At 52.2% G+C, this 12,008-nt stretch overlaps 1 protein-coding gene across 3 annotated transcripts in view; it reads right to left on the bottom strand.

Moving 5' to 3' along the window:
* HDAC5 (histone deacetylase 5) overlaps positions 1-12,008 on the bottom strand; it is a 130,627-nt gene that overhangs the window by 94,473 nt on the left and 24,146 nt on the right. Inside the window, exon 2 of one of the 3 annotated variants that reach the window (XM_075918427.2) lies at positions 10,485-10,681. The exons of the other annotated variants lie outside the window; for them this stretch is intronic. Within the exon in view, the coding sequence (XP_075774542.1) occupies positions 10,485-10,506 (22 nt within the window). The 5' untranslated portion in view covers positions 10,507-10,681. The remainder of the gene's footprint in view (positions 1-10,484; positions 10,682-12,008) is intronic. 3 annotated transcript variants of the gene reach the window in all.

The following is a 12,008-nucleotide window of genomic DNA, read 5'->3' as shown; positions in this document are numbered from 1 at the left end:
GACTTGATGGCATGGCTTAGCCAGGCCTGAGTCAAACTGGAAACTCACAAGGCAGGTGCTCCGTCGCCCAAAGAAGGGAAATCTTGTGGCTGAAGCCCTTCATGGAGTCTCTGGAGCAGCTGGATCAACTGACTTGCTACATGTCACTCACCTCTTGCTGTGCCTTTACTGACCCAGCTGTAAAATGGGGTTACAGACTACACAAGGGGTTTAATTCAAGCACTTTGAAAACTTACCTCATGGAAATAAGATACATTGCCCATGCCACAAGACACCTCTGTTCCCTTCCTTGCACAACACACAGCACTTACATTAGCTCTTCCTATATCCCAAGCAGAAAAGGCCAAGTGATAGTCCAGGGGCAAACAGATGCAGGGAGAATAGCAGGGACTTACCCAAATGTCACACTATGGCCATAGCAGGGCTGAGGTTGAAGCCCAATAGCCATAGCATCTGGCACCACGTTCAGACCACATCTCCCTCCGTCCAGAAAGACGTGACGGAGAGAACTGGATTTCCTTCCACCCTTGCACACAGGGGCCCAGTATGACCATCAGCTCCCTCCCCATTGCCTAACTGCCCCCGGGGAGTGCCAGTAAGGGTGGGATTCAAGGCTCAGCAGACACACGTGGGGTAGCACCGTGTCACAGATAGCGCCTCTCCACTAATAAGGAGTCTAGCAAAATGAAGGTCTATCCAAAGCCCACTAAAATCAACCACAAAAGTACCCAGCACAGGCCAGCAGTACAACCCCCTCTCCCCGTTTCTTCAACGAGGAGAATCCCTCACCTACCATCCCTACCCTGGCAGGCCAGCAGCAAACCAGCCAATGTCTGCCACAAGGACCTGATCCAAAGTCCCCCAAAGCCATGGGATTCTTTCCATGGACTTCCAATTGCCTTTGGATCCGGCCTCGGAGGCGGGGCTATGGTAACACACACAGATCAGAAGCACAATGGGGACTCAGTCTTGACTGGGGTTTCTAGGTGCTTCCATTATAACAGCGACAGAGCCAATTTCCTATTCGTGGGAACCACTCCAGAAGGAACACACAACCCTAATCCCTGATCACATGAGCATCAATTTAAACCGATTTCAGCATTAAATAGCCAAAGATTAAACACCACATAAATAAATAAAGAGTTCCTGCGCAACTTACTCTCTGACCAAATGAGTGAGTCATGGGAACAGTGAGGAAGTGTGGCCAAATGGTTAGAGCCATAGAGCAGAGGAGAGGGGGTGTCAATTCTACATCTGCTCTCCTTTCAAATCATTATGTCATGACCTTGGCCAAGTGAGTGTGCTTCTCCGCCTCAGTTTCCCCATTCAAAAACAGAGACTAAGCCTGATTAACATACCCCATGGGGTTTTGCAAGCCTTTAATTAATGTTGGTAAAGCACCTACAGACCCTGAGCTGGCTGCTGCTTTAATGAAACGTGGGCATTTTATAATCATGAATTTGCCCTGGATTTAGTGGGATGCATTCAGGTTGAGATTTTACAAATTCACAGGCCAGGAAGCAGTCATGTGCCTCATGGCAGGTGTACGTTTTAAGGGGTTTCTACGGCTAATTATAAAGAGGAACTTCTCTGTCTTGATCTATGGGGAATCTGTCTGGCTCCCATAGCGGGACTGGGGTTGCTGCAGGAACCAGAACTTGGCTCTCAGAGTTGTGTTTGTAAAACTTTGGCCACATGGACAAGGTGCTTGGGGCTCCATTTCCTTACTGTTTTTTTTTTTTTTTTTTTTTTTTAAATAAAAAGGCTAACAAGCGTTTGCTCAGTAGGCAAAGGAGCCATGTTCTTTTCTCTCAATAGTTCCATACGTTGGTTGGATCAGACACTCAGGACATATATTCGGAAATAAGTGTTGACACTTGGGCCTCGATTTATGCCCTCAAGTTAGTGAATTCCCAAGAAGAGACCCATCGGAACAGCTGGCTGCTTAGTATTTGTGCACATGAGGCTTCAATACAGAATTAAGAACCTTCCTTTATACATAGTTTTCTTTTTAAAATCATAGCCTCAAAATCCAGTGAGGACATTCATAGATCTCAAAGCATTTCAAAGTGGTTGCTAACCATTATCCCTGATTTACATATGGGGAAATGGAGTCACAGGGCCATGACTTGCACCCAAACTCATACAACAAGTCAGCGGCAGAGCCAGGATTAGAACCCAGAGCAGTGCACTGGCCTGGAACTCTAGAGACCTGGTATATAGTCCCAGCAGTGCTCCTTGGTTGACTCGGGAGAGTCACATGCCTGTTCTGTACCTCAGCTTCCCCATCTCTAAAATGGGACTATTGATACTGACCTCCTTTGGAATGCACTTTGAGAGCTATGGAGGAAGTGCATACAAGAGCCAGAATCGCATGCCCAAAGCACTAGACCACAGCTTTCTATTTTGTTTTTATTGAGTGAAAAATGACAGGAAGATCCAGATCCTACTTCAAGGGGCAAAGCAATTTACTCAACATACCAAAGAAAGAAAAGACCCCATTCTGCGCAGCTCTGAATCTGCATGTGGTTGTTTACACCAAGACAAAGAGGGGGTGAAACACGACCAAATTTCAATGGCAGCAGTTTGCATTCACTTTCCCCTACAGCGATCGAGAATATGAGATGCAGGGCCTGAGGACTCAGAACCTGAAGGCTGTGGGGGAGGCCCAGAGGGTTTAGGGAACAGCTACACCCAGAGGGACCAGACCAGAAATCAGCAACAGGCAATACCAGCACACCAGGCTCCCAAAGAGCTAGGAGGCTGGAATGCAAAGCTCTTTTCACAAGGCGAGAACAAGCTGCATTTCCCTTTCTGGCCTAATGAATTTCTTAAGACTAGCTCTTAAGGGAGTTAGGAACCAGGGAGGGGAGGGGAAAACAATGAAAGCTCAACCTGGGAAGAGATGAAAATGATGCAGTGGAAATTGCATGACATTTCCTTAATGCAGGCAGCCTGACTATTCTCAGCATGACCCCTGGAGAGGAGATGAAAGGGAGCTGAGCAGGAGTGTTTATATAACCTGTTCTGCCATTAGATGGAGGAGAGGGCTGGGGGCACTTGGTACCACCTGCATTTCTCATCACCCAGGAGTATATGAATCCATGGATCCTGTGAATTCTGGAAGCTGAATCCCCCTGCACCATTGCTCTAAAAAATACCAGGCCTACCAAGCGTCACCTTGCCTGGCCGGCTGAGCCGGGTCTCCTGGTACTATTGAGGAGGCATTGACTCTGACCCCTAACGATGACCAATTCATCATCAGTTTCACTGGTATTTTTATTTGCACAGTACCTCGAACAGGGCTTCCACACAGCAGAGTGTCTCTACCCCAAAGAGCTTCCAATCTAAGCAGACAAAGGAGGGATTTCTCTCATTTTATACTTAGGGAACTGAGACACAGAAAGGACCAGTGACTTACCCATGGTCACCTAAGGAGTTTGTGGCAGAGAATACAGGTCTCTTGAGTTCTAGATCAGAGTTTCAGCCTATGCACTGCTCATTTGTACCAGCTACCAGGGTGGAGCTTAAAGTGTGAGGATGCAAGTGACCTGGACAGGAAAACCACCCTCCCACAGCAACCCTTCCAGCAGTGAGGATGGTTTATATACATGGCTCTCAACCAGGGTACATGCATCTGGGAGTACACTGACATCTTCCAGGGACACATCAACTCCCCTAGGTATCTGCCTAGTTTTGCAACAGACTGCAGAAGAGGCACTAGGGGAGGCAGCACTGACTACAAGTTCATATAGACAGTGGCTTGTGTATAGGACTCTATAGACTATACACGACAATGTAAGGACAATATTTATATTCCAGTTGATTTATTTCAGTTACTTGGTAAAAATGAGGAAGTCAAACATTTTCCAGTAAGAGAGTATTGACGCTTTTGAATGTTTATGTCTAACTTCGTATGCAAGCAGTTTTTTCGTGAAGGGAAACTTGGGGATACAGAAGACAGCTCAGACTCTCGCAAGGGAGGCAGCAGCATGGAAAGGTTGGGAGTCACTGGTTTATTCGGTAAACAGCTGGTGGGAGATTGTATCTTTTGCCTCTTCTCAGGGCCAAAGCCTTATTCCCAAGAGGCATGTGAACTTTCCCCAGTCACAGGCTGTTAGCTTTAGAGCCTAATTAGGATCACTTAAATGCCAACTCAGTTAGCAATTGCACGGCTGTCTGCAGAACAGTCCAGGTAACGTAATGTTGGCGCAGGGCCTTGGACACCTCCCTCTAGGCACCTGGCTGCCGTCTGAAGACTCTGTGCAGAACAGTTAAACGCCCAGCGCACTTCCTCGTACTGATACCTGTAGCCTTAGTCTGAGAGGAGGAAACAAAGTTCCAGTGCTCTGTCTAGGGATATAAAATCTTGTTTAATTAGTTAACCGGTTAAACATTAAGTTTAAGCAGTTAGCTGATTAAATGGGGGGGGGGGGAGGGGAGAGCTGTTCCAGCTGAACTTTTATGAAACAAACTTCCTTTGCCAGCAACAACAGGGGAATTGGGTTTTCACAAGCTAATACGAAGAGTGCAGCACTTCTGTATTTTACTCAGAGCACTCCCTCAGCAGGACCAGACAGAAAGGAAAACTAAAAGGATCAAATGATTAGCTGAAGGAGATCAGGGGTCTTTTTTGCCAGGAGCTGGACAAATATATAGTAAGCGACAGCCTCAGAGTTTATAATCTAGAGAAAAGCCAGACAAAGCAGTAGGGGAGGGAGAGGATGGTATTAGTGCCTACCTGCATAATATCATCTTGATCCTAGACTGGGCTACCCAGGCACTACTAAGCCTCAGTTCCCCATCTGTAAAATGGGTATGGCTCTGGTCCACAAGATCTCTTAGGGTATGTCTACACTACCACCCTAGCTCGAACTAGGGTGGTAATGTAGGCAACCGGAGTTGCAAATGAAGCCCGGGATTTGAATTTCCCGGGCTTCATTTGCATCTTGCCGGGCGTCGCCATTTTTAAATGTCCGCTAGTGCGGACTCCGTGCCGTTTCACGAGGAGTAACGGTAGTTCGGAATAGGAAGCCTAGTCCGAACTACCTAGTCCGTGCCACGTGTAGCCGCGCGGCACGGAGTCCGCACTAGCGGACATTTAAAAATGGCGGCGCCTGGCAAGATGCAAATGAAGCCCGGGAAATTCAAATCCTGGACTTCATTTGCAACTCCGGTTGCCTACATTAACCACCCTAGTTCGAACTAGGGGGCTAGTGTAGACATACCCTTAGAGTCTGTAGTAGAGGCAGGAATTTTCACCAGCCATCCCGAGTCCAGGCTCCGTGATTCATCTACATCAGGGCTACTCAACTTTGGAAGCCCCAGGGGCCACAATGATATTCACATCACATGCCGAGGGCTGCAATTTAAGTGTAGTTGCTTATACAGGCAAATATATATATATGCAAAAAGCTTCTTTCACACTGACGGCATGAATACAAAGATGAAGGCAGGACTACACAACAGACAGGCCCATTTACGTCAGTTCTGCTGAGGATAATACAATGCAACATTTACCTGATTGCCACCCATATGGCAGCACTTTGAATGAGCAATGACAGTCCAGGAATTGAACTACAGAAACATGTATCAACAGGAGACCATTCTATTGACTACTTTTGTGTTGAGCCCCGCATAACCCAAGCCGTACCCCAGCCGCAAACAGATGGGCTGTGGGCTGCATATGGCCTACAGGTTGAGTAGCCCTGACCTGCATCATCCTCCTTGGCCTGTTTCCCACCCAGCGGGGAAAGCACGCGGGCTTCTGTTGAAATTCCCTGCGTCTTTGGCTGCCCACGAAGACCTTGGGCAGGGGCTGCACTCGATGACTCCTGAGGTCTCTTCCAGCTCTAGGATTCTAACTGGCCGCGGAGGCAGCAGACGGAGCAAGGTCGGTCTAGCGGCTTCCTCCTGGTTTGCAACAAAAGCCACATGTTTTCCTGTTCTCCACAATGTCGCCCTGGCATCGGGGAGCCTGTCCCCTGCTCCTGTCTCCCATGCTGCATGGCACAGCACCCAGCAAGCAAGAACCCCTCTGCCAACTCGGACGGGGCCCTGCAAGCAAACGTTCTTCAGCCCAGGCCAGAAGCCTCCAACACCCAACACTTGGCTACTGAACAATGCAACAGCCTGGAGAAGCGGGGTGGAGGGGAGAGAAAGGGGACAAAAAGGGATTGTCCCCCGCTGGCCTGAGCATTTCCAGACACAGCAATCAGGCCTGCAGGGATCACACATTCGACAGCGACAAAGGCAAGAGCGGCTTTCCAGACACCGTCTTCCAGCACCGCCAAGAGGCCTGCTCCCAGCCGGAGCTCCAGTGCCCGCAAATGTGCTGTTGCCAAGGAGACGGCCTGGCTGCCATCTCGAGCTGTGCAACCTTTGTTTACAGCTTTCTCTTTTCTGGTTTTTAAGAAGGACAGTAAATTGCCTTCAAACAAGCCTCTTTGCCAGATACACTACCTGGACCTGTCACCGCTTGGCCCCCAGGCCTCGGGACGGCACTCCAAGGTCCTGAGATACACCCCCATTATTTGTGTTGCAACAATGAGCAGGCACCCCCAGCCACGGGTCAGGCCCCCAATTCACACTACACCAAGCCCCAAGTCAACTAACTCCCCAGCAGCAGATGGGTCTAGAACTTAGTGCCTCATCCGAGAGACATCAGGCCCCTGCCACTGAACCAAAGGGGAATCGTCACAAGCCCTCAGCTGTACAGGTCTTCTGACACAGTCGAGAACATCCAATTCCACCCAGCAGAGGGCAGGGGAAACATACGCTACAGCAAGCTGCCCACCTTTACTACAACACAAGGTACACCAGAGAGATCCTCTAATCCACCTGCCCGCACCTCTCAGTTCCCCAGTGCCAAGTGGAAATCTGTTCCTGACAGCTAACAGGCAATGTAACCCTCACCCAGGCATTGCCCGGCATAGGATACACATGTTCTGCAACCCCCCCAGAACGGAACATGAACATGTGCATTAAAGACATGGGGGGCCCAAATACTGCCATAGGCGGAGCACCGGCAGCAGCCACTGGTTTCAGTGAGCCCTGAAGGCACTCAGCACCTCTGAGCACATAAGTTCTGGGGAATAATCAAGCCCGGGCAGGGGTAGGTCCTGGGGACTGAATGGCTCTGTCCCACTGAGGATACAGCCCGATCCCCAGCACTGATAGCTGGCATGCCTCTGGGTACCTGGTCGGAACGGAGACACTCTGGAGCCTGTACACCCAGACAGGATTTCACCACCCGGAGCCTGATGCCAGGCTAGCCTCCCAGCTCGGCTGTGGAGTCAGCACAACATGGGACTTTACCAGCCAGCATGAACAGGAGACATGTGGCCTGGTGGTGGAAACGCAGGACTCCCAACGCTCTTCCCAGGCCCAGCCAGTGCCCTTCCCCGGGTCTCCGTTTCCTCATTGGTAAAACAAGGATAATACTTTGGGCCCGATCCAACACCAGTCTTCTCAGTGCCCTCAGGCCCCCATTAGCCTGAGCCCAGCTGCAGGTCAGCCTGTCACTTCCCAGGGGCAGAGGCTTAGAGCTAGGAGGTGCCCACAGCAGAGATGCAATGTCCCTATCTGATGCAATGACAGATCGGATGACAACGGCTCCTCCCCGTGGCTTGCTGGGCTACAGCGGTAGACAAGGCCTGCTCTTTCGCAGAGCCACCTGATCAGACCTCTGAGAGCAGGAGGGTCTCACACACACTGATCTCAAACACAAGTTACAGGAAACCGCCTCTGTTCTGTTCCTTAACTAAGGATGTAAAAGAGTAGTCAAGTCAACTACTTGCATTTCCCACCCCTCCCTGCTGCCTCTATATCAGAGGCAGTGGTGGGGGGAAAGAGGGGAGCAGGAGCCGGTACTGAGGGAAGCTGGCTTAAAAGGCAGCTCCCCCCAGCACTGTCTCTGCGGTTGGGGGGGCGGGGGCGCAGAGGTGCAGCGGCACTGCCTTTTAACCGCAGTAAGAGCTCTGGCTCTTAGTACATTTAAAAGGCAGAGGCACAAGCAGTCCCAGCTGGGGCCAGGTCCTGCGCTGCACCCCTGCCTTTTAAATGTAGTAAGAGCCAGAGCCGCAGTGGGGGTAGCTCCTGGGGGCAGCATGAGCTGGGACTGCTTAGTCCCGGTTCATGCCGCCCCCGGGATCTAGCCCCACTGCGGCTCTGCAGTTCAAATGTAGGAGGAGCCAGGCAGTGGGGATAGCGAGTGCCCCCCCCCCCCTTGTGGGCTAGTCAATGGAAATTCCATCAACTCTGCGATTAGCTGATTATCCGCAATTTAACTTCCCTACCCTTAACCCTTCACCTCCTGAACAGGGAACCCCCAATCATCAGCCCCTGCTCAACTCTCCAACTTGGCTTTTGCTGCTGCTCACAGATGTGCCTCTCCATTAAGCCTCTCCCCCAAGCCTGCCGCTGCCCCACCTCCCCACCCTGCAGTTCTGCGCCTGTTCCCATGAGGGACCAACACCCTGTCAGGATAATTAGAACAGGGGTGGGCAATAATTTTTGACGGGGGTGCACCCCAAGATTTTGGGAAGTGGTCGAGGGCCTCACAGCACTCTTCCATGATATTCATGGAGATGCAGGGTCTAGAATGGAGGTTGGGTGCAGAAGGGAGCTTGGGGGAAGGGACTGGGGTGCAGGAGGGAGTTGGGATGAAGCAGGCGGTTGTGACTAGGGCAGGGGACTAGACTGCAGGGGTTTGGGATGTGACCTATGGTAGGAGGGGATTGTGATCTGGGGCCAGAGATTGGGGTGCCAGATCTGGGAAGGGGTAAGAGGGGGACAGAGGGTTGGGGGGGGCAGAGAGTTGGGGCAGGAAAGGGCTGGGGGGCCAGATGCAGGCTGTGACCAAGAGACTTGCTTGTCAGCTGCCAAACTAGCCTGCCTGCCTTCCGAGCTTAAAATGTTTCCCAGCCAGCCTGCCTGGCCACGTGCTTCATGAATATCTGAGCCCAGGAGAGGGGACCTGATTCTTCTTAGCTGCCTGTTACTCTATCAAGCAGCTACCAGCTACCATTGGCTGGTTTCTGCCAGAAACCGGCCAATGGGAATGTGCTGGGGACTGGGCGGCTCCTAAAACTCCCCTTCTCCCCCCACCTTTCAGTTTCAAAACAGACAGGGAGCCCTGCAGCCGCGTTTCTGCACAGCACATGGGGCTGCAGGACAAGCAGGTCTCCCTGCTGTGGTGGCTTGGCAGGTTGAATCTGGCCCGTGGGCCGTATTTTGCCCAGCCCTGGGTTAGAATCATTCTGTTGGCTGCACGGCGGCAGGGCCAGGGCCAATGGGAGGCATGTACAGTCAGTTCCCCCACATACGGCCCTTGCTTTATTACTGGCCCTGTCTGCCTGCCTGGGCAGTGTAGCCAAGTGAGGTGCATCCTGAAGCCGCAGGCTTCGCCTGGGGGTGGCTGCAACACCCTGGCAGGGTCCACGCCCACAGCTGCCTGTGGTGAGGGTGCCCCTAAGCGGCTCAGTCCCGCACACTGCCAGCCGAGGAGCTCTTAGCACTGCGGGGGGAGCAGCTGCCATAGCCAGAGCACCCCATCTGAACGAGGCCTCATGAATAATCACACCAATCCTGAGCAAGGCTGGGGAACCTCTTCTGAGTCAGGGCCACTAAACCACAGAAAAATCAGTTGGGAGCCACACACAAGGGAGAAGCAAAAGCCAACAGAGGAAACCCCACACCCTCACTGACCTGGCTCCCAAGTGAGAATCGGGGAGCGGGGAGACTCCAGCCCTATGGGGGGTGGAGGAGGAGGAGTGGATGATTAGTCTCAGGACTTACCCCCAGGGCTGGACTAACTCTTCTGGGAGCCTGGGTTAGTGGATTTTGTGGGGTCCCCCTAGGATCTGGGGGGGGCCAAAAATGAGGGATTCAGTGTGCGGGCTGCCAGGAAATGGGATGGGGTTGAGGGAACGAGGTCTGTGCAGGAGGTAGGGTGCAAGAGGAGGTTGGGGATGCAAGGTCTAGGTGGAAGGGGGTGCAAGAGCAGGTTGGGGGTTCTGAGTAAGAGCAAACAGTGACTTGCTCAAGCCAGCAGTATTTTGCCTCTCATATGGGCCTTCGCCAAAGTGCTTCATACACCCTAATGGGTTAATTCCCACACAGGTGCAGGTCAGCAGAACCCGGCCCTAGCTCTCAAGCACTCACTGAAATGCAGCTACTTCTGGGGTGGAGGGCAGCAGTCACCTCACACACTCTTCCCTGCAAATTCAGCACCATGGTTTCACTCTTTAACAACCACAAAGAGCTAAGTCTTAGGGAGTTTCAGAGAGAACCTCCTGCAAGCCAGACTATAGCGCAGTCACCAAGGTAATGAACTCTTGGTTCCAAATTGCCAGAAATTGCATACCCAAGGCATACCTTTCTAAGCCATCTTCTTCCTCCCCCTGGTGGCAGCCACCAGCCTGAGGCATGAATGCAACCCCATTCCCTCCCATGGCAGGATGCAGATGGAGCTCCCCGCTCACCTGACTCGTTCTGGGAGTTCATGTTGTCCAGTAGGTAGGTAGCGTCCTGGCCAGAGACTGGTTGGCGAAGGGTCTTTGGGAAGCAAGCAGCTTGGCAGGTGTCCGACAGCGTTCCCAGGTGGTGTGGCTGGCTGCAGCTTTACTGCCAGCTCGGGGTCTCAAGCATCCCGCGTGGCCAGCCTGTCGGAGGAGCCCTGCTGGAGAGGAGTAACAGTCAGGGGCCTTGGACCCCTCCCAAGACAAGGCCATACATCCCCCCCACCAGCAGCTCCCCAGTTTTCCTCTCCCACCTTTTTTGAAGGGGTGAGGGAAGGAAGGGCGTTAGGACCAAGGTGATGCACTGCCCCCTTCTGCAGACTGAGGCTCTCCCTAGAATTGGCCCCTGGGATCGGACATTTGGGCATATTGGAGAGATCTGTATTTCTACAGGCACCCCCCCGCCCGGCAGGCTCAGTTCTCCCCTTGTGCTGGCAGAGGGCAGGAGTGCGAATGAGAGGAGAACCAGGCCTGGCACAGCATGCGTGGCTTTGCTGCCTTCGATCTGCCCCGTGGGAGAGAACCATGGGTCTGCCCTGCAATCGTGCACACAGCAGGGCTCCTGCCTGCCAACAAAGTTACTGACCCAGCTGGCCGGGGACAAGCAAGTGCCTTCCCCAGAGCAAGTCAGGTGTGTCACCAAGCCCTGGCATTTAACCATGGGAGCTAGGATGGCGCATGGATTCTCCTCTTCCAAACGTACAAGCCAGAGGAGATAGAGGAAGCAGTGCCAAGAGCTATCAGCAGTACAGGAGTTATGACACACAGATGAAGAGTTCTGAGTCCCTCCAATAAGAGTCGCCGTGATGCTAATTCCAGTCCAATAGTATCACCATGAACCACCAAGATCAGGGCCCTGCTGCAAGGCACTGGACAGACATGGCAAGAGACAACCCCCAGCCTAGAGAATTTACAATCCAAATACACAAGGCAGGCAAACAGACTATTCTTCGCATTCTACCAACTGGGAACAGAAGCCCAGAGAGATGAATGGCCTGACACAAACTAGGCCTCCTGAGATATCGAGCCTTAATCACAAAACCACCCTTCCATTCACCAGCTGGGTGACCTAGGGCAAGTTAATATCCGCCTGTGCCTCAGTTTCCCCATCTGTCAAAGGGGGAGGTGACACTAAGTGCTTTGAGATGGAGAGGTGCACAGTGCTAAAGACACAGGATCATCAGGTGCCCAGAGTGAGGGTGGAAATTCATGTGTTAACTCAGCATTTCCTGACCTGCACAGCTCCAGGTCCAACCCCTGCTCCCCTCCAAGCCTCCCTGATTTCTACAGCAGCCGGATCTCGTCCCCTCCCGCCGTAGCTGCAGGCTAGACGGTGCCCCAAATGCAAAGCACACACAAAGCAATGCAGAGGTTCTGCCATACCAAAGATCTTGCATCTTCTGGGCTAATCCTCTGCTAACAGGGTTACCACCAGAGGCCGCGCTAGCCAGGCACCGGGGACAACACCAGGAAATTCAGTTCCTCTCC

The sequence above is a fragment of the Pelodiscus sinensis genome, chromosome 29 (genome assembly GCF_052426305.1).
Source record: "Pelodiscus sinensis isolate ZL-2025 chromosome 29, ASM5242630v1, whole genome shotgun sequence".
In the NCBI taxonomy this organism is placed as follows: domain Eukaryota; kingdom Metazoa; phylum Chordata; order Testudines; family Trionychidae; genus Pelodiscus; species Pelodiscus sinensis.
Note: the sequence above shows the minus strand (reverse complement) of the source record. Positions and strands in the feature narration are given on the sequence as shown.